At 37.4% G+C, this 23,442-nt stretch overlaps 1 protein-coding gene across 1 annotated transcript in view; it reads left to right on the top strand.

Moving 5' to 3' along the window:
• Positions 1-23,442, top strand: part of SNX14 (sorting nexin 14) — a 116,925-nt gene that overhangs the window by 8,492 nt on the left and 84,991 nt on the right. The window contains 7 exon segments of the mRNA XM_044003041.1: positions 8,884-9,004; positions 10,256-10,332; positions 10,434-10,512; positions 12,281-12,324; positions 16,532-16,583; positions 16,585-16,620; positions 21,230-21,314. Coding sequence (XP_043858976.1) covers positions 8,884-9,004; positions 10,256-10,332; positions 10,434-10,512; positions 12,281-12,324; positions 16,532-16,583; positions 16,585-16,620; positions 21,230-21,314 — 494 coding nt within the window.

The raw sequence follows: 23,442 nt of genomic DNA, 5'->3' as shown, positions 1-23,442 counted from the left end.
GCAGGGTTAATAGCAGACAGAGGTCTGGCCTTGTAGTCAGGAAAACCGGGGTTCAATTTCTGTCTGTGAGCCTTCTATTGTCATACTTTATGCCCCTGAGCAAATACTTGGCCTCTCATTGTCCCAAGTAACCTACCTCTAAGTTGATAAGTTGGAGACCAGTTGTTAATATGCATTGCTTGATGGAATTTCTATATGGGAAGTTCTCCTTAGAATTAAATTGCAGATTTTAATGTAAAAAATAAAAGTAGCAGTACTTCAGTAGGACACTGTACCTTCTAGGTATTTGGTAAATATTTGAACTAACGAATTGTTGTTAATAATAATGCCTGCTTTTTTATAGAATTAACTTTAAATATCAGTTTCAGAGAGTAGAAATTCAATAAGTAGAATTTTGAACCTTTAAAGTATTGCTAAACAAGTATATTTTAGTACTTCAAGGATATGTCATTTTGTTAGTGTGAATGCTTTTCTGATACAGATTGCAATTTCCATTATGATTTAGTAGATCCTCTTAAAAAATCGCTTTGCAAAAAAGAAATCAATCACCCTGCAGCCAACTTGAGCATTCTGAACTTGGACTGTCTTTTGTCCGAAAGGAGCAGACTATATATCACTAGATCTATGTTTGAAGCCTTTGTGTTTGGTAGAACTTTCCAGAGCTTGAAATCTGTTGACATATATGACCATTGAGAACCCAGAGGTACCTCACAGGGTGATCAGGTTTTAGTGGGGGGAAACTAGTAAAGCACTGTTGTATTAATTGCGTTAATTTTTCCACTTAGGTACTCCAAGTCTTTAATTTTTAAAGCTTAAAGATCTAGAGTATGGAATGTTTTGAATGTTATCAATGGTAAAAGAACATTTTACTGTTTTTGTTGTTTTGTTTTGTTTTTTGTGGGGCAATGAATCCAGGGCTGTTGCTTTATCCAATGTGCCACCTAGTTGCCCGCAAAAGAACATTTTAATATAGTAGCTTTTTAAGGGTTTGCAAAACATGTTGCATATTCCATTTCTCATTTCAACTTCACAACACCCAAGTGAAGTCAGTGTTATTATTACTTATTCTCAATTTCCTTTTTCTCTTTTTTTTTGGTGAGGCAGTTGGTGTTAAGTGACTTGCCAAGAGTCACACGGCTAATGTCAAGTCTCTGAGGCCACATTTGAACTCAGATCTTCCTGACTCCAGGGCTGGTGCTCTATCCACTGTGCCACCTAGCTTCCCCTATCCTCAATTTTCAAATGAGGAAACAGGCTGAGAGAGTTGAAGTGGCTTGCCCAGGTTCACACAGTTCATAAAAGTATCTGAAGCAGGATTTAAACTCAGATCTTCCTGATTCCAAGTTCAAAGTTCTATCTATTATACCATTAAAAAATGGTTAAGGGGCATCTAGGTTGCGCAGTGGATAAAGCACTGGCCCTGGATTCAGAAGTACCTGAGTTCAAATCTGGCCTCAGACACTTGACACTTACTGCTGTGTGACCCTGGGCAAGTCACTTAACCCCCATTGCCCCCCCCCCCCCATGATTAAAATGTCATTGTAGAATGGGGTGTGTGTGTGTGTATTCTGTTGTTTGTCCTTCATCCCTGAAGAGGACTATAGCACCAAGTTGATGTCATGACTTGCACTGAATTGGATTTAAGTGAGGGAGGGCTGTGCAAGGTCACCAACCTCACTCTCTCCTCCAGAGCCATCTGGGTTCAGTGGCGAGATGCATATCAAGATGACTGGAGGAGATGGCCCCAGATGTTGTTGTTGTCGTTGTTGTTTTTTTTGCAGGGCAGTGAGGGTTAAGTGACTTGCCCAGGGTTACACAGCTAGTTAAGTGTCAAGTGTCTGAGGCCGGATTTGAACTCAGGTCCTCCTGAATCCAGGGCCAGTGCTTTATCCGATGTGCCACCTAGCTGTCCCCTGGGGGATTGGAAGTTAATGTATTCCTGTGGTACATTTAATGGATTATGGGTAGTTTCTGCATTTTTTTGTTTTTGTTTTTGTTTTTTTGTTCTTGGTGAGGCAGTTGGGGTTAAGTGACTTGCCCAGGGTCACACAACTAGTAAGAATCAAGTCTCTGAGTGGGATTTGAACTCAGGTCCTCCTGAATCCAGGGCCAGTGCTTTATCCATTATGTTACCTAGCTGCCCCCGTCCCCAGATGTTTTTAAGGCAATTGGTGTTAAGTGACTTTTCCAGGGTCACATAGCTAGTGTCTGAAGTGAGATTTAAACTCAGGGCCTACTGACTCCATGGCCAGTGCTTTATCCACTGTGCTACCTAGCTGCTCTTTGTGTGTGCTTATGTACATACATACATAGTGTGAAGCTTAAAAAAAATCTAACTGTGATGTTTAAAATCTAAATGTGTGGTCACTATAAATTAGAAGCTTTAGCACCAGTCTTTGGGCATTAAGCATTTATTAAAGCATACTAGGTATTAGTAAAAAGGAAAACACGTGGAGTTCAGAAAGTTAAGAAAAAGCCTATCTAGCCTAGAGTTCCAGCCTGGTCTGGTTCTTCCTCAAGTCCTCTACCACGAGCCTGCCTAAACCATGAACTCCCCAGCAAACTCCGTGTGGAAGTTTTTTATAGGTCTGGAGCAGAGGTGGTCCTTACATGCTGCTTCAAGCTGATTGGTTAGTGTCATCCAAATCCATTGGTTCACTGGATTTGAAGGTGGTCTCCTGTTGAGTTCAAAGTCTTCAGCTTCTGAGAACAATACCTTCTTAAGGGTAGGCCAGATGTGGTTACAATCTAATTAACTTTAAGTAGGCTAATCAGCAAAGTCAATCACTCTCCCTTAATTCAATCAGTTTAGATTAATCTCCAGGTGGGACTTTGAGTATCTGCCAAATCCCATTATTTTCTCACAATACATATATACACACATACATGCATATACACATACACATATAGTATAATATATGTGATATTTGCTATATGCATGTATCATTAGATATAATTGGTATTAGGTATAAATTGGCATTAAGTGTAAATCAGGTATAATTTCTATAGACTTAACTTTTGTTGATTCATAAATAATTTGAGTAATGTGTAAGACATTGCCATACTAAGTTAGGAATGATACACTGTTTTAGATTGTATTTTTAGAAAAAGATAATTTTAAAAGGCAACATGGCATAGTAGATAGAAGGCCACCCATCTTTTGAGTCACACTTGGGTTGGTTCAAGTTTTGTCTCAGACAGATGCTAGTTGTGTCATCGTGGACAAATTATGTAACCTCTCAATTTTCCAGGTAACTCTCTAAGAATAAGTTATGGATGATTTGTAATATAATAGCAATAATAAAAGTAGCTAGCATTTGTATAGCGCCTACTATGTGTCAAGTGCAGAGCTAAGTTTAATAAATATTATTTCATTTGATGCTTCCAATAACCTCTGGAAGGCAGGTGCTGTTATTATTCCCATTTTCTAATAGAGGAAATTGAGACAGACAACTCTTAAGTGACTTGCCCAGGTCACATAGCTAATAAATGTCAGAGGCTGTATTTGAATTCAGGATTTCCTGACTAGGCCCAGCACTCTATCCACTGAGCCACCTGGTTGCAATTTATTTATGTGGAGGTATTTTCTACCTTGTCGGTCTCCTAAACAAATGAAATCATAGGTCCAGAACAACAACAAAAAATGAAGGCAGAAAGTCTTGGTTTCAAATACACTAGCTTTGTGACTGCTTAAATTATTTAATCTATCTCTCTATGCTTCAGGCAGTTAACTACTAAGGTACTATCCATTGGGAATTTCCTGACAAAGAATTCATGGCTTCTAAGGATAAAGTTCATGTGTTGGAATCAAAAGTCCCTTTACTTTCTTTTCTTTGTTTTTTGGATGCAGGGCAGTTGGGGTTAAGTGATTTACCTAGGGTAACCCACCTAGTTAAGTGTTAGGTGTCAGAGGGGGGATTTGAACTCAGGTCCTCCTGACTCCAGGGCTGGTGCTCTATTCCCTGGGCCACCTAGCTGTTCCATCCCTTTACTTTCACAGTCATGTTTCATTGGTAGATAAATAAGTTGGAGGACTAATTTAAAATATGGCCAATCACCATTGTTCTGTTTTTTCCTTTTCTTGGCAATTCAACCTTATAGTTAGCCACTTTATTGTTACCTTTTTAGTCAACAATCTCTTGTCACTTTGTCCTAGCTCAATTTATACCTTGCCAAACCCCACACATGGACTATGTCTACAATCTACCTACCTACCTCTTCAGAAGAATTCACACAATTTCTTTGATCTTGTTAGGGGAGGCAGTTCACTGTCCAAAGATAATTCTTGTATTCTTTGATACTCTTCACACTCCTTACTGAAGTTGTTCCAAATTTTCCCTTTCCTCAAGCTTTGCCCTCCTACATCTCTCCTCTAATTTTATGCTTTACTGAGAAAACATCCCCTCCCCCCCCTTAGGCTCCTCCCTTTCTCCCTTTTCTATGTTTTTTAGAACCTTAGACATGTACCCTTGATCCCAATCCCCTCTTATCTTCTCCAGCAGATTGCTTCCATAATCACCTACATTAAAATTTTTTTTTCTAAGATTTCTTTATACATATGTGTGTGTGGTATGTATTTTACATTACTGCAATTTCATCGTCCATTTCCTTTCCTTCCCAGAGAGCCAAAACCTGTCAATGTGTTGAAAAAGTCTGAAAAAATGTATGAATATAGAACACTTGTGAACTTCCCATCCCTGCAAAGGAGTGGGATGGGGTTGTCTTCTGTTTCTTCTTTGGGGCCACATTTGTTCTTTCTAATCATGTAGCATTCACTTTTGATTATTTTGCTCTTTCTATTTACATTTACATTTTATTCTATTTACATATTATTTCTTGGCTCCCTGTACTTCATTCTGTATCAGATTATGTAAGTTTTTCATGATTCTCTATATTAATCATAAATCATTTCTTACAGCACACTCTTGGAATACATGCACATGCTACAATTTGTTTAGCCATTTCCCAAACAGTAGGCATCACTTTTGCTTCCAATTCTTTCATCTACTCTGTTAATATTCAGTCTCTCTCTATTGACTCCTTCCTTGCTGCCTACAAATCATTCTGATGGTTCAGCCTTTCATGCATAAAATTCTAGAAAGATTGTTCTGATTGTATCTACTTGCTCTCTTCTCACCTACTTCTCAACTTACATTCTGGCTTCTAACCTCATTACTCAACTGAAACTACTGTCTTAAGAATTACCAATGTTCTCTTAATTGCCAAATCTAGTGACCTTTTCTTAGTCCTTATTCATCTTGATCCCTACATAGCATTGACACTTTTCACCATCCTCTCCTGTGTATTCTCTCTTTCAAAGTTTTGTGACATTGCTTTCTCATAGTTATCTTACCTGTCTGGTTGCTCCTTTCTTGGTCTCCTTTGCTGGATCATCATTCATATGATTCCTTATTTTGTGATCTCATATAAAAAATCTTCCATGGGTATCTTTGATCTACCTATTATTAGATCAAAGGAGCAAAACACTTAAAACCATCTGGAAAGCAACCATATTAAATCATTGAGTGTTTATTAGTTATTGTCTACTCTGTGCTTCAAACTGTGGGAATTAGAAAAGCATCACACCAATACAGATTTTAAATGTCATTTTGAGACTTTAGAAAAAGATATCATGAGTCAATAATAATAGATTATATTTACGTAGTTCTTTGTGGTTTACAAAGTGCTTTTCTCGTAGCAACTCAGTGAAATGTGAATTTTTCTGTTTTATAGATGAGGAAATTTGACTTCTAAAGTTTGACATCTTTCAGGGGAGGTAGGATTTGAATTTTGCCTTAAAGACCTCTTCCTCATCATTTTGAATCTTATCTCTGCCCTTGATCTTTTTACTTCCCAACTCTGGGAGCTTATTTCATCAATTAGTCATTTTCTCTTACAATCTTTCCATCTTCTCAGGCTTCTTCCCTGTGCCTTCAAAATTGTCTAACATTCTTCCTTTAAACCTGATATTTATTGTTCCTTCAAGTTACTGTTCCTTCTCTTTCTCTTCTTTTTTTCTAAATATTTTTTTTGTTGGGGGGGAGGGTGGTAGGACATGTTATTTTGAGACTGGGTCTCCCAGTCTTACGTAGGCTGGAAGTGCAGGGGCCACTCACAGCTAATCAATCTCCGCTTGGCAAATTAGGAGGTATTAATTAAATATTATTATTATTATTATTATTATTATTATTATTTTGGTGAGGAAATTGGGGTTAAGTGACTTGCCCAGGGTCACACAGCCAGTAAGTGTTAAGTGTCTGAGGCCAGATTTGAACTCAGGTCCTCCCGAATCCAGGACTGGTGCTTTATCCACTGCGCCACCTAGCTGCCCCTAATTAAATATTATTGAATAAAATTGGGTGGAGGTGGTGGGCAGTTATTATCTAGAAGTAGGAATGTTGGGACAATAAATAAAACCAGTTTGACATGAGTAGAAGATGCATGTAACCAGTGTCATATCCGTTAAATGTTTGCTGTGTCGGGCACTGTGCTAAGTGCCAGGGATACAAAGGCAAGGAAGAACTAAACCCATTACAAACATGTACAGATCAAAGCATATTTTCTTTTCCTTCTTTTTTTTTTTTTAAATGGCTAATACAGAACTTTGTTTTATATGACTGTAGTACAAAAAAAATTCCTGCATTAATAACCAGGTTAAAAGAGAAAGAAGGAAGGAAAAGAAAACATGCTTTGAGGGGATGCAGTTCACATATTGCTGCCAGTTATTTTAAGCAGAACAGGTGACTTTCCACCTTACACTTTACTGTGAAGAGGGCATACTCATTCCCTCTTCCTTCTTTCCACACCATCCTTCCCTCCTCAGGAGGTGTCCTCATTCCAAGGCTGCAGGACTTTTTTCTTTTTTCTTTTTTGGGGGGGGGGGCAACGAGGGTTAAGTGACTTACCCAGGGTCACACAGCTAGTAAACGTCAGGTGTCTGAGGCCGAATTTGAACTTAGGTCCTCCTGACTCCAGTGCGGGTGCTTTATCCACTGTGCCACCTAGCTGCCCCCAAGGACTTTTTTCTTTTTAAGGATAAATTTTTATTTTGATCTTTTGTTTTTGCAAGTACTTTTCTCAATGTATGTTAGTCTTTTCTTCCTTTCTCAAAGGACCATCCCTTATGATAAAGAAGAAAAAAGGAAAAAAATCAGTTTATTAAAACTGACCAATACATTAAAAAAAATGGGAAATTATCTGTTTTTCACCTCCCTTCCCACCCCCTCCCTCCCTAAATAGGGCAGGGAGGTACTTTTTTATATTCCTTCTTGGAGGTTAACCTTGGTTCAGTTTAGTCTGCATCATTTTTTCAAAATCTTTCCGTGCTTTCCTGAATTCATGTCATTTCCCATAGTTCAGTAATATTTCATTATGTTTACATATATCACAGCTTGTTTATTCCTTCCTTAGTTGACTGGCATGTACTTCTTTTCATTTCTTTCCTACTACAAAAAGTGCTGCTGTAAATATTTTAGTGTAGATGAGGCCTTTTTTATCATTGACTGTCTCCTGGTATATCCTTATTAATGGAATCTATGGTTCATAGAGTATGGACATTTAGTCACTTTGTTCCCAAACTAATACTACAAACTATTTTCCAGAATGGCTGAATCAGTTAGAAGCTGCACTAAGAGTGCATTAGCGGGGCAGCTAGATGATGCAGTGGTAAAGCACCGGCCCTGGATTCAGGAGGACCTGAGTTCAAATCCGGTCTCAGACACTCAACACTAGCTGTGTGACCCTGGGCAAGTCACTTAACCCTTATTGCCCTGCAAAAACCAAACAAACAAAAAACCAACAAAGAGTGCATTAGGATGTCGGTTTTAGTAAACCTTTCCAACATTGACAGTTTTCCTGTTTTGTTTTGACTTAATTTGGTTCAGGTGAAATAAAGTAAAAGTGTTGTTTTGATTTGTATTTCTCTTAATAATAATTAGGGAGTTGGAACTTTCTTTGATATGGTTGGTAATAATTTGTAATTCTTTTGGGAACTGTTTCTGTATACTGTAATACTTTTAATTTGCAGTGATTATTCACTGTTTTCCAAAATGAAGTCATTAATAGGATATATACCATAAGAACAATCACACTACTGTTAGCTACTGAATAAAAAAAAACCTAGTAGAGATGCTAAGATTTACATTTTAACCTAAAAAAGTGAGGAAGAAGCTGAATAGAAAGTTCTAAAGAAAATGTTTTGATCTTAAGTTTCCTCACTTGTATATCTAAGGAATTGAAAGGAAACTTTTTTTGCATGGATAAGTAAGTTCTAGAACTAGTAAAGCAATTGATTGCCTTATCCCTAGCCATTACTAAGAGGTAATTACATCTGATTTTTGAAGGTGAATAGATGTGAATTCAACTTAGTGTAGTACTAAAGAGAATTGGGTTTAGTATCAGAGGAATTGGGTTTAAATCCCAGCTCCATCACCTTCTCTTTATCCTTATAACTGTGGGCAAGTCATTCAGCATCTGTGGCCCTCAGTTTATTTATCTGGAAAAATGAGGGGACTGGACTAGGTTACCTCTAAGGTCCCTTCTACCTCTAATGCTATCATCTTACAACATATAAGGCAGTGTGAACATGTGTTGTAGAAAATGAGTAAAAAGAAGTCCAAATCAATTCTAGTCAGATTTCCCCCCAAAACCTCATAGAGTTGTTAGAGGGTACTTTATAATTCCTTATGTAATTGTGGGTAGTTGTTTTTTGAAAAAACTCATTGGATATTTAATTTTTTCCTTTTGAAATAGATCTATAACATTTCAAAATGTTCATATTGCAATTAGTGAATTTGCTCAAGAAAGGAATGTTATTTAAGAAAAATGGAATTAGTAATTTGTATTTCTTGTTTATACCTGTTATCTTCAAATTTTTTTTTAAAGGTATCTTCATATTTTAATGATCTTCTGGTCATTTGTGGCTGGAGTTGTCACTTTCTACTGCTCATTAGGACCTGATACTCTTTTGCCAAATATTTTCTTCACTATAAAATATAAGCCCAAGGTAAGATTTCTTCTTTTTTGTTAAGGATGTTGCATTAAAAACATTTTTAATATTGCATGGTATTATCCTCTAAGATAGGAATGCCAATCATGTTTTTTATACCACCAATAATATGTTTAACTTCTTGATTTCCAACCTGAGGGCTCTACGATCTTATGGGACCATAGTTTTTTGCAAGAGGTTTGTGAATCCACAGACCAGAATACCAGCAGGTATATCTTCTTTTTTGGAAGCATATCTTTTTATCTTCCTCCTTTTCTTCCTCCTCTTCATCTGCCCTTCTTCCCTCTTTTTTTGGGGGGGTGGGGTGTCATCACATTTGTGATTTCATTGGTGTAAAGACCTCCCTGGTAAGGAAATTGGTGCAGCACCTACCTTGAAGTGTTGTTCTGAAGATCAAAAGAAGTATTTGCAAAAAAATTTTCAGCATAGTGACTTCTGGAACATGTTAGACCTTATATAAATGCTCATTCCCTCCCCCTTGCCTGCTGAGAACCTTAGAAAGTTACATGAGACCCAGAAGTTAAGTAACTTGCCTGAGGCAGGATTTAGACATTAAATAATGTACCACATGTATTTACCATGATTTCTCAAATATATATAGCTGCTATTGTGATAAAATTCAAATTTATTTGTATTTTAATTGGGAATGCTTTTATTTTGTAGTTATCCCCACTAACCCCCTGTCTTTGGGGGTGTAAAGAAAGATTCTCTATGTAAGAAGGTATATTTGTGGTTGGCTGCCAGCAAAACCCTTCATCTTTGCCTTTCAGCAACTTTCCTATCTCTACTTTTTCCTCTGTCCTAATGATCTGAAAGCTTTCAGAGACATTAAAAGTAACTCTGCTTCTTCAAAAATTTGAGAGAAACCTATTACAGGGTTCATATTATAGATTGAATCCTTTCTTGCAAGTGTTCTGAAAAGTAGAAACCTGTATATGCTGTATTATTTATATTACCAAAAATATTTTATTTTTCTTTATGGATATGATTGGATCTAAAATATTTTGAGCATTTTTGTCCTTCAAAAGTTTTAAGTTTAAAACTTTTCTGGGAAATTTTAAAGGAGTTGTTTAAACATTTAATATAGAGGGTAAATTTTTCATGTTATTTCTTTTGGTTTATTATTTCCTAATAATTGAAAGGTTGTGAGATGTGTTCAAATAAAAAATCTGATTTGCATATAAACAATTGTTGAAATATTATTGGGAAAGAAATGTGATTGATTCCTCAATCATTTTTTTCTTTAAGCATTTAGAACTCCAAGAACTGTTTCCACAAGGTCATAGCTGTGCTGTGTGTGGTAAAGTGAAATGTGAAAGGCACAGGTAAGGTATATGTTCAGTATTTGTATTATAATTTCTATTATATTCTGGATTTTAAGAAGTATTCGAGGTTTTAAGAAGATCAATTGCTTTGTATTTTTCAGACCTACTTTGTTGCTTGAAAACTACCAGCCATGGCTAGACCTTAAAGTATCTTCCAAAGTTGATGCATCTCTCTCAGAGGTAATAGATTATCTCCAAAAGATGTGCTTAGAAAGTATGGTAAAGTACCCAAAGAAATTTCCTTCAACAAATGATTACACTGAATTCTTTTCTTTTTTTTTTTTTTTTGCGGGGCAACAAAGGTTAAGTGACTTGCTCAGGGTCACTCAGCTAGTAAGTGTTAAGTATCTGAGGCCAGGTTTGAACGTAGGTCCTTCTGAATACAGGGCCAGTGCTCTATCCTCTGTGCCACCTAGCTGCCCCCGCCCCCCCATTAAACTAAATTCTTAATCAAGATTAATATATGGGATGCATCAAATAAAATCTAGTCCAGTTAGTTTAGTTTTACAAACTGGCAGTACAAGCTAAAATAAAGATAGTTTTTACCTATTTAGCCTGAGTGACAAATTAGGAATGTTTGTGGATCCAGCATTTCAATTTTGTTTAAAAATTTTTTCTAAGGACATTCTGTTATGCCTGGCTCAAAGCATTAATAATTAGTGCCACTGCTTTTCAGTGGTTAGAGACAGAAGAAATGCCTATTTTGCACTCTACCCAAATAACTTCCAAATGAGGACCTTGGCTAAAGGGAGTAGAAGTTAATGTATTACATAGCTTCCTCAGCAGTGACTCTAGCTTTGATATTTACTCACTGGAATGCAAATGGAAATTGGTGACTTCACCTGTTCTTTTGTAGTAGATAAATTGTTACTATGCCAATTGGGGAAAAATTGAGCCTTCTGAACCCTGCCTCATCATTTCTCCTGTTTTCAGTTTGTTTTCTGTTCCTTAGCTGGTGGAAAGTGGAACAAGATGCCACTTTATCTCTTTGTATTTTTCTTTTTCTGAGTTTCCAAAGTGCCTTCTAGTTTCAAAATCTTTGATTATATTTTTCATTCCTCTTTGCCTAAAAGAGGCTTGTGACAGGAAGCTTTTTTAAAAAAAATCTCCTAGCGTTTACTTTATAGAGGAATATCCTTTGTACATTGTACTTGTAAAGGACCCTGTTAATTTAGAAATAACCCATTTCCCTTACTAATATATCTCATGTTGACATCTTATAATAAAATTTTTTTACATTCACACTTATTGCCAGTATTGGAGGTTTTGCTGCCAGGGTCATGGCTTATGTACTAGTGATGACTTTTTAGGATATAGATTTACTGTAGCTGTTATTCTTAGCTCTTCCTTTTCTGAGTCCTGACCTTCTGTTTCATCTCTCTACAAGAGATGCATACATACGTGCCCGTACATTTCACCTCTAGAATTGAAAAATGGAAAGATTTGACATCATATTATTTTACTTTTGTGTAGCAGAGCAAGTACTGCACATGATATTAGGAAGATCAGAGTTTAGATATCACCTCTAGAACTTATCTTTCTTTGTAACTATGAGCAAGTCAATCCCTAATCTTTAGTTTCCTTATTTATGAAATGCAGACAATTGTATTCTTTATTAGTTGTACTGCCTTCCTTAGAGAGTTGTTGTAAGGCCCAAATGAGTTAATGAACATAAGGCCCTTTTCCAATCGTCTTCCCTTTATTCCTCAGGCTTTGCAGTTCATTTGAGAGCAGTTTCTTTGACAGTTTTCTCATGGTTTCTGGGGCTACTTATTGTTGCCTCAAAGAATACTTTTTAACCATGGGAAGCCTGCAAAGATGTATTCGTTTCAGATGTCTTAGTTTTTGGCAATGGAAATTTGTTAATTTTAACATTACTAAATGTAATGATGCTTTTCCCCAAAATGAATTAATGCACTGTTCTTTTAAAAAAATGTTTTCTCCCTAGGTGCTTGAATTAGTGTTGGAAAACTTTGTTTATCCTTGGTACAGGTATGTGTTGTTTTCAGAAAACTCATTAATATTGTAGAATGATTGCCAATCAGAATTAAGGGCTTTACACATAAATATTCAGTACTTTATAGTGCTCTTTTCCTCACATTATTTTGTGTTTACATATTGTGAAAATATTTTTGCTAACTTAATTGGCCTAATCTGACTGGGGGTCTAAACTGTGGATGTTTGACTGGCTGGCTATCTGACTGCTATTAATTTCCTAAGCCATTCTGTTAAGGCCATTTATAATTTCCCCCACACTTGCTCTTCCCAAATTGATTAAGAAGCCTCTTAATTAAATAAAGCAGAATTTATTTATAAAAATAAATGTAAGAGATAAGGATAAAGAAATGCAAAGATGTAGGAGACCTGACTGCTTTGGTGTGTCTCTCTCCTGCTGCTGACTGACTGTCTTCTAGTGTTCTCCCTTTCCGGCTGACTTCCCTCTCTGTACTGCTGCACTGAACCTTTCTTAGGGTCCCCTAACTCCCATACTCTTGCGAACCCCCCAGCGTCTCTTCTCTCACTGACCTCTCAGCGTCTCTATCTTCTCCTTAGCTTTTTCTTCATCTCTTTACGTAGCCTCTGTCTCCTTAGCATCCTTGTAGCAGCCTCCCTTCTAACTCACTGAAAAAAAGCCCTTTCTCCATACCGTTCTTTCTCTGTCTGTCGGCTTTCCTCAGCGTCTCTAGTGTCCCTTTTTATTAACTTTCTCTCTCAGGTGAAACCCTGGCTCTCACTCCCAGGGCGGTCGGAGCCCACTGCTGCCCTAGTGAGCTGGGGGCTGGGTGAAGCAAACCCTGGCGTCTCCCCTGTTTTTTGTGTGCCTCTCCACTGTGCAAGGGCTGCACTGTGCCTTGCCTGGGGCTTTTAGTCGGAGCAGTTTAGCCCAGCTCAGAGGCCCCCCCACCCCCTAGTGGAGGGGGAGGGGCAGCTCTGCTTGGGGAGCCTGAGGCTAATTTTAACTAAAATATCTATATGTAAATTATGTATTTTCCCTTCAACCCTTCCTAGAATGTAATTCCCCCCCTTCCCTTTTTTTGAATGGGGCAATGAGGGTTAAGTGATTTGCCAAGGGTCACATAGCTAGTAAAGTGTCAGGTGTCTGAAGCTGGATTTGAACTCTGGTCCTCCTGAATCCAGGGCTGGTGCTTTATCCTCTGCTTTATCCAGTGCGCCACCTAGCTGCCCCAGAATGTAATTTTCTTAAGGGCAAGGACTTTTTTTTTAATCCTCCAGGATAAAAATGTAATAGGAAAAGCATGGGACTTTTTGGTCAAGAGAACTAATCTTTTATGAAAATAAATTCTAAATTTAGTAATTTGATTTTTATTAACAGATAAATGAATTTTATTTAAATGACATGATTTTTGAGAAATCTTAATTTACATTTTCTAATTGAATAAATATAGTAGTTAATTTCAGTAAAAAATTCATGGAAAATAAATTTTTTTTTAAGTGAGGCAACTGGGGTTAAGTGACTTGCCCAGGGTCACACAGCTAGTAAGTGTTAAGTGTCATTCATACATTTTGTTTTTTTCAGAGTCCGTTGTTAAACTTTTTTTTGTTTTGTTTCGTTTTGGTTTGGTTTGGTTTTGGGGCGAGGCGATTGGAGTTAAGTGACTTACCCAGGGTCAAACAGCTAGTAAATGTCGTGTCTGAGGTTGGGTTTGAACTCAGGTCTCCTGAATCCAGGGCCGTTGCTCTATCCACTGTGCCACCTAATTGCCCTGATTTTTTTTTCCCTAAAATCTTAAGTGCTAACACCATATACTGTGACAGTGAATTAGGGGTTTAGGAGTTTATGGAACATAGAGAAGGCAGTAGATCAGCTTTTGAGAATAATAAACTTTAAAACAGAAGATAGATGGACAAATACATACAGTGCTAACAAAATTGATATAGTATAAATTAGCCCATTTAAAGAACCTTATTATGAATTCTCTAGAAACATAATTAAGCATCTTTAACTGGTGGATCAAAGATAATGTTATTAGATTTCAAGAACTTACAGAGTACTTTCAAGCTAGGTTTCTTTGCTAAACCCCTTTTGGAATGATTTTCAGGGTTTATAAAGCACAGCTAACCGTGCTACCTTCAAAAACTTTAGTGTTAGCACTACTTTTATGCTCAAAGACTTCACTATAATTCCTCCCTCCCTCTTTCCCCCTAATCTTCAGACTTCAGGGAAGTGAAAAGTAGTTTATTTTCCCTCCTCAAGTAGGAGAATTCTCCCAAAATGTACCCATTTTATAAACTGAACATTTTTTGATAACTGATTTTCTGCCTGTTTATTCCTTCCCTGTCTCCTTTTCTAGATCTTCATCCATGCCATATCCCTAACCACAGGTTTCTTTTCCCTCTATATTAATCTCACTTGGTAATCTCATAAACTCCCAAGGGTTAAAATTATTTCTATGCAGATTACTCCCAGATATTATATATTAATTAATAAGCAACTAGTCATTCTCCTGTGCTCCAGTTCTTTGTCTTCAAATGGCTTTTGGAAATCTTGAACTGGATATCCCATAGGCATCTCAAACTCAGCATGTCCAAGACAGAACTTACTATCTTTGCTTCATACTCTTTCTTATCCTGAGCTTTATTCTTACAATTAAGGGTACCAATATCCTTTCAGTCATCTTGGGTTTGCAACCTTTATGTCATCCTTAACTCCTCATTCCTCCCACATATCCAATCCATAGCCAAATCATGTTGTTTTACCTTATCAGCATCTCTTGAATATATTTCCTTCTCTCTACTTACATGGCCACCACCCTACTTCAGGCCTTTATCACTTCTCACTCAGACTACTACTAGATTCTAACTGGTTTCCTTGTCTCAAGTCTCTTTGTACTTCAGTCTATCCTTCACTCAGCTGCCAAGTGATTTTCCTAAAGCATAGGTGTGACCTTGTCACCCTCTTACTTAATCAATTCTAGTGTTGTTCAGTTGTTTGTCAATCATCTCCAACTCTTCATGACCCCATTTGGATTTTCAAGGCAAAGATACTGGAGTGATTTGCCATTTTCTTCTCCAGCTCGTTAAAAAAAAACACCACTTTTTTGGGGCAACTAGGTGGCGCAGTGGATAGAGCACCGGCCCTGGAGTCAGGAGGGCCTGAGTTCAAACCTGGCCTCAGGCACTTTACATTTACTAGCTGTGTGGCCCTGGGCAAGTCACTTAACCCCAATTGCCTTACCTGAAATTAAAAAAAAAGAAAGAAAAAAGAAAAAGAAAAAAACACCACTTATTTATTTAAAGTTTTGAGTTACAAATTCTTACACCTCCCTCCCTTCTTCCCCTCACCCCCTCCCTGAGGCAGTGAGCAGATATAGCTTATACATGTGCAATTATGTAAAACACTTTCATATTAGTCATTTAGTATAAAAAAGACTTGAATAGGGGATAGCTAGGTGGCACAGTGGATAGAGCACTGGCCCTGGATTCAGGAGGACTTGAGTTCAAATTCGGCCTCAGACACTTGACACTTATTAGCTGTGTGACCCTGGGCAAGTCACGTAACCCTCATTGCCCCCTACCCCCCAAAACAACCCCCCAAAACCCCAGTTTTATTTCATTCCGTTCACTTTTACATCCTCTATATTTTTACAAATTAACTTACTATTCTTTGAACTGCCACAGTCTTATCCTCTTATTGTGTCCTGTGTCTTGGAATGTTCATCTTCTTCATTTCTACCATCTACAGTCTCTTGATTCCTTCCAGGCTTAGTTCAAGTACTATATCCAACAGGAAATTTTTCTATATCTAGCCCCCTGCCTTTACCTTTAGTGCTCTCCTTAAATTATTATATTTATGTATCTGTATACATACATTTTCCATTTTTCTCTTCTATCAGCTTGCCCAGTAGAATGTAATCTTTTTTTTTTTTTGGCAGGGCAGTGGGGGTTAAGTGACTTGCCCAGGGTCACACAGCTAGTGTTAAATGTCTGAGGCCACATTTGAACTCACGTCCTCCTGAATCTAGGGCCAGTGCTTTATCCACCGTGCCACCTAGCTGCCCCAGAATATAATCTTCTTAAAGACAGACATTCTATTATTTCTGTATTAATATCAGCAGGGTATATAGCATAGTGCTGTTTCACTGCAGGTGCTTAATAATGATTTAAATTGAGTAATTTATGGTGAAATGTAAGACTTCTCTGCATTTCTAAAAGTGTGATCTTTTTTGCCTACTTACAGGGATGTAACTGATGATGAATCTTTTGTTGATGAGCTAAGAGCAACATTGCGTTTTTTTTGCATCTGTGTTAGTCCGAAGAATTCACAAGGTATACCTTTTTTTGTTTGTTTTTTAAGGTATACGTTTTTATTTAATTTTGGGGGGGGGGTGAGGCAATTGGGGTTAAGTGACTTGCCCAGGGTCACACAGCTAGTAAGTATTAAGTGTCTAAGGTCAGATTTGAACTCAGGTACTCCTGAATCCAGGGCCGATGCTTTATCCACTGCGCCACCTAGCTGCCCCAAGGTATACGTTTTTAATGAGAAATCCTGTGTTTTATTTTAAGATTGCTCCTTAATAATGTAATCATTTTATTTTCCTTCTGAATAATTCTTCCCCTAGAAGAAGGGGACAGTATTGGGCCTGAAGATAGGAAGACCAGATGTCAAATTTGGCCTCAGACATTTGTTAGCTATGTGACCCTGGGCAAGTCATTTAACCTTTGCTGCCTCAGTTTCTACCATTGTAAAGTGGAGGTAATATAACAGCACCAGGGTTAAGTGAGAATATTTGTAAAGTGCTTAGCATGTGGTTCCTGGCACATAGTAGATGTTTTATGAATACTGGCCATTAGTAATATTAATAATAATAATGTTGAGGTGATTATTTGATGGAGTGCCAGAAATGCTAGCTTTAGCATTTGAGAATTTGAGGGAATAAGCATAGGCAAAGAAGAAATAAAATTCTTGCATTTTGAAGGTGTTGTGGTTTATTTGGACAGCCTTAGAGAGTCAAAAGTAAGTGAAACAATATCTTCAGTGAAATTGCAGTATACAAAATCAATTCACATACATCATCAACATTTCTTTATATAACCTAAAAAATCCAACTGGGTAACTTAGAGAAATTGTATTCATAATAACCACAACATGTATAAAATATTTCAGGCAGGGAATATATGACTCCAACCACAAAATATATTTTACATATATGATCTAATTGGAATATTTGGAAGCCTTTTAATTGCCCATGAGTAGGCTGAGTCAATATAATAAAAATGATAGTAATGCCTTATTATGTTTATTTTGTGCCATAGCAGTCCAACTACTGAAGGATTATTTTTTTGAGCTGAAGAAAAAGATAATTAAATTGATCTGGGAGCACAGATGTTCAATAATGTTCTGTTATTTCTGTGGAAATAATGGAAAAAATGCAAGGAAAGTAATTTTAAGTCGAAGGTCTCCCAAAAAGTCTCATTCCCAAGGTGTATGTAGAACTGATTCAAATGAAAGAAAATTCCATTTTCCAGTGGATAGCTAGCATTTATATAGTGCCTTAAAGTTTATAAAGTGTTTTTCAAGTATTCTCTCATTTTATCCTCACAGCAACTCTGGGAGGTAGGTGTTCTTACTATCCTCATTGTACAGATGAGAAAACTTGTTCAGGGTCACGCAGCAAGTTAAGTTTTTGAGACTAAATTTGAACTGAAGTCTTCCTGACTATAGGTCCAATGCTATATTAACTGCACCACCTGGCTGTCTATATAAATAAGTGGTTGATATCTTTCATTTTATTTTATTTTTGCAGCGCAATGAAGGTTAAGTGACTTGCCCAGGGTCACACAGCTAGTAAGTGTCAAGTGTCTGAGGCTGGTTTTGAACTCAGGTCCTCCTGAATCCAGGGCCAGTGCTTTATTCACTGTGCCAAATAAGTGGTTAAAGGATCTGGACAAACCTTTTTCAAAGGAAGAAATCCAGTCTCTCCATAGTCATATGAAAAAAAAATTCCAAATTCCCAATAGTTAGGGAAATGAAAACTAAAGTAACTCTGAGGTTTTGCCTCATACCCAATATTTTGTCATCAAGATAGGAAAAAACGAAGATAACAGATATTGGAGAGGTTGTGGGAAAATAGACTCATTATTCTGTTACTGGAGCTGTGAATTGGTTCAATTGTTCTGGAAAGCAATTTGGAACTATGCCCTCAAAGTCACTAAGCTACTATATGTCTTCCTTCCTCCCTCCCTCCCTCCCTTTCTTTTTTTGGTGGGGTGGTGGGGGTTAAGTGACTTGCCCAGTGTCACACAGCTAGTAAGTGTCAAATGTTTGAGACCGGACTTGAACTCAGGTCTTCCTAAATCCAGGGCCAGTGCTTTATTCACTGCGAAACCTAGATGCCCCCATAATGCATGTCTTTTGGCTCAGTGGTGAAGCTACTTGGCCTGTACCTCAAAGAAATCATCAAAAGAGGGAAAAAACCCATATGTACAAAAATATAGTAATGCTTTTTGTAGTGGCAAAGAAGTGGCAACTAAGGAGATCCTAATCAGTTGGGCAGTGACTATATTATTGTATATAGATATAATGGAATATTTTGGTTCATAAAAAGTGAAATAAGGGACAGTTTCAGAAAAACCTGGAAAGATTTGTATGAATTGATGTAGTATGAAGTAAACAAAAGCAGAACAATTCATACACCAATAATAATATTGCAGAAAAAAAAAGACTTTTGAAAGCCTTAAGAACTATGTGGAAATTTATTTTGATTTGGGGACCCTGCCTTTAGGCTGAGATTAGAAAGCCTTAGGCCCTCAGGGTCTCTTCCCCTCCTCCTCAGCTTCAGCTGAGTGAAAAAGCCCCATGGGCTATACAAGACCCCAGGTCAGACAGCTGGGGGAAAAAAAGCCCCAGCTCCCTCCGACCTGAGTGGAGCTATCTGAAAGATCCTGGATAGCCTGTGCTGAGGCATGTGAAGTGGGAGTGCACACCCCCCCCCCCCAACCAGCTGCAGCCCTGGCTGGCGGATTAGCTTGGCCTGTGGGGGCAAAGGAAGCCCCAAGATTTGAGTGGAGAGAAGAAAAGGTATATATAGACCTGGGAGTGAGACAGCAAAGGAGGACGGGGGCTGACTAGAGACTCAAGGACAGACTAGATAAAGAGGGGTGAATAGAGGGGAGCACGGAGAAGGACGGAGGAGAGTTCAGTTCAGACAAGGAGACAGGGGGCTGAGAAGAGGTCAAGAGGGCGCCCGGCTGACAAGATTAGAAAGGGGATCTGTCAGGGGGGACTAGACGAACAGTAATGCAGAACTAGGAGCAAGAAGGAAAGGCCGGCGGACAAGATTAGAGGGGCAACAAAGGCAGCAGAGGACGGAGCAGACACAGAACAGGAGGCAGCGGAGAGTACAGAAACACAGGGTACAGGTTGGAGAAAGTGAAGATTAAGAGGAGTTAGAAAAAAGGAGCTGAGCAGGGAAAGTGTAGCATGCCCTGAGGCAGGAGGCAGCTAAGGCCCTTGTTGTATTCAAGAAGTTCGAATCACAGGAAAGCAGTCAGGTTGTACACTTTATTTCCCTGTATTCCTAATTTGAAATAGTATCTCATAAATAATCTCTGCTTTGATTATTTAGTTAAGAGGCTTCTTAATCTTTAGTCCATCAGTTTGGGAGCAGTGTGGTGGAACTTTATAAATGCCCATATTAAATTAAACGCAGTCAGATAGCCAAATAGTCAAAAGTCCCCAGATTAGTCCTCTAGTCATCCATAGATCAGTCCCCCCAGATTAGGCCCAGTCAATTAAAAAATATTTTACATTTTAATGGTGACCACGAAGGGACTTAACGGCCCACTTATAATTTTTCTAAATCTATAATTTTTCATATAATCATAATTTTTCATAAGTCCAGTTATTATAATTTTCCAGGTTAGTTATAGTTATGAATAATTAATTTTTTGTACAGTTATGACCAACCAAAATCCCAGAGGACCTGTGATGAAATATGCTACCTACCTCCAGAGAGAGGTGATGTACTAAAGCTGTAAAATCTGACATAGATTTTTTTTTTTGACATGGCCATTGTGGGCATTTGTTTTTCTTGACTATGTTTATTTGCTACAAGAGTTCTATTTCTTATTTTTCTTTCTTTTTAATGCATGAGAAAGGTTGAGAAAGAGATGCATTAGAAATGGAGTTCCCTTCCTGCTTCCTCAAAATGAGAAGAAAGCTTAAAGAAGGCCAGAAGGGATTATAAACACAGATCAGCATTGGAATCCAAGCTCTTCATGATAGACTTGTAGTTTCATATATAGTCTAATTTTCCAAAATATGTGGGAATGTGCTTTTTATTTAGTGTTAACATTTTTTTCTTAAATAAAGCGACTTAGCCTGAGGAAGAAAAGGTTACAGAAGAGATGATTATTGTCTTCAAACCCCAGAGGGCAGAAGTAGGGCCAGTGCATGGAAATGACATTGGGGAAACAATTAGTCTTGCCAAAAACAAAAGCTCGCAGACATTACAGTCCTTCAATAGTATCTGTACTATTAGGTTACATTTGTCAGATATTTACAAGGTATCTATTATGTGCAAGGCACTTTTAGGGAAAATTCGTTGATGAGAAGTTTGTGCCTCATTTAATATCGGTATAGGTGATTTCTAGGGTTCCTAGCAACTCTGTAATTCTTTAATTCTAGCAAAACACATGTTCTTTTTGAGAGAAATCTGAAAAGTACAGTTTGACATTAATGATTCAAATGGTGTATCACAGCCAATGTGTTCTTTGAATACACAGCTTTTTAGAATCTTAGTATATTTGCTATAGTTATCTTATTTTTAACAGCTTAGTTATCCTGTATTTAATATCTTAGCTATAGGTATCTTGCATTCATTCAATTAATGATAATTATGAAATGTTTTACTTTGATCTAAAATTTCTTATTTAGGTGGATATCCCATCAGTTATAACCAAGAAACTGTTAAAAGCAGCAATGAAGCACATAGAAATGATATCTAAAGCAAGTCAGAAAGGTAACCCACTTTGCTTAACACAATTTGATCAATATTTTTGGAATTATATTTTTCCTTGAAATTTCAAATATAATTATTGATAAGTCAGAGCGATGTTTACAGTTCCTACACATGTGGCTTTACGAAAAAATGAACCTGCCTTTTTTTTATAAACTTTGTGTGGCTGTTTAAAAAATCACATTGGCTTAATTTCATTCTAAAATACTTTTTCAAATCATGAAATCTATTATGTAATTGTTTTTTTGCAAAACTGACCGATCTCTGCCATATAGTTTGTCATGCTTTTTATCCGAGTGAATTTGACATTATAAAGGAAAATTATCTCTTACAGGTACCTTTTGTTATGAATTCTTCAGATGTGAGATTTAAAACTATAGATTTAAACAAATTATGTAGTATGATGCTTATTCATTTTTTTTTTTGTTTGTTTGGTTTTTTTGGTTTTTGTGGGGCAATAAGGGTTAAGTGACTTGCCCAGGGTCACACAGCTAGTAAGTGTAAAGTGTCTGAGGCTGGATTTGAACTCAGGTCCTCCTGACTCCAGGGCCGGTGCTTTATCCATTGCGCCATCTAGCTGCCCCTGCTTATTCATTTTTTATAAAACTTGTATTGTTTTTTTGTTTTTACATCAACTGTATTTTTTCATGTATCTCTCCATCTTGCCCTTCTTAGATAGCTATCACTCAAAGAATAACATCACACAAAAAAATTTTAAAGGGGAAAAAAAAGTTAAGCAAACTTGAACAACATATTGAAAAATTGACATTATATGTGGTGTTCCACACCCATAGTTCACACCTTTACAAAGAAGGGATGGGGTGAGGAGTAACTTCTCATACTTCTCTGGGGCCCATCTTAGTCATAACTTTGTAGCATTCAGTTTTGTTTTGATGTTCCATTTATGTTGTTGTAGTTAGTATTTTGATTTTTTTGGTTTGGTTTAATTCACTTTGCATCAGTTTATATAACTCTTCCCATGCTTTTCTGGTTTTATCGTATTGATAATTCCTAAGATTCCATTGTTGTTTAGTCATTTTTCAGTTGTGTTTGATTCTTCATGACCATGTTTAGGGTTTTCTTGGCAAAGATACTTGAGTGGTTTGCCATTTCCTTTTCCGGGTCATTTTATGGATGAAGAAACTGAGGCAAGCAGGGTTAAGTGACTTAAGTGCTTTGGGTCATATAGCTAGTAAGTGTCTGAGGCTCGATTTGAACTCATGAAGATGAGGCCTGGCACTCATCTGATATGATATGCTTTTTATTAAGAGCATTGAAACAAAATTTTTTTACTTATATACATCTGTTGATCTTATCAATATCTTATCAATAGTGAATGCTTTCTTATTCTGTGTTGTTTTTTGTCATGCTGAACTTGCATTAAAATTTATCTTTTATTTTGGAATGAATGACAAAAGAATTTATTATGCACTCTGTGCACTGTGGTAAGCACTGGACATACAAGCAGAAAAAAGCAAGATACTTTCTGCTTTTGAAAAGCTAATATTCCAATAGGAGGAGATACGACATATTGAAGATTTCATCTTCAAGTCAGAAAAGGCCCAGGAGTCCTTAAGGTGTAGTGCAGAGTTAATGGAAATGAATCTTCTTCAGTATTATTTCCATTGATAGTACCATATCTGTTATTGATGTTGAACCATTTGAAATTGCCAGGGGCATTGGTGAGCTTTCTTTTTCCAGGTCTTTAGTAGCTTTGGAGGCTGTTGAAAAGTTCTGTCTCCACAAGGGATTACCCCCTCTGTGATGGCTGGGCTGATACTAGAGTTCATGATCTGGGATGCACTCTTATTTCCAGGGTTCTTGTGCTTACCTCTTGGTTTGACTGCAGTTGATTATCAGTTAGTGATGGCAGCATATAAGCATATAAGGATTTCCCTCTTTGATGATGGCTGTGGAGGCTGAGCTTGAAGTTGGCATGATGGTTTGGGGGATACTACAGTTCCTAATGCTCTTGGATTCTGGGTCCTGGAATGTCTTCATCAGAGCCTGAGGGTCAGTTGTAGTCAAGGTATAGTAGCAGTGATTTGACTTGCCTGATACTTGTCACCTTGTGTTTTAACCTCACAGTGCCCCGTTTGATCATTTAGTGTCTATTGGTGGTACTAGTGGG

Source organism: Dromiciops gliroides, chromosome 4, assembly GCF_019393635.1.
Source record: "Dromiciops gliroides isolate mDroGli1 chromosome 4, mDroGli1.pri, whole genome shotgun sequence".
Taxonomy (NCBI): Eukaryota; Metazoa; Chordata; class Mammalia; order Microbiotheria; family Microbiotheriidae; genus Dromiciops; species Dromiciops gliroides.
Note: the sequence above shows the minus strand (reverse complement) of the source record. Positions and strands in the feature narration are given on the sequence as shown.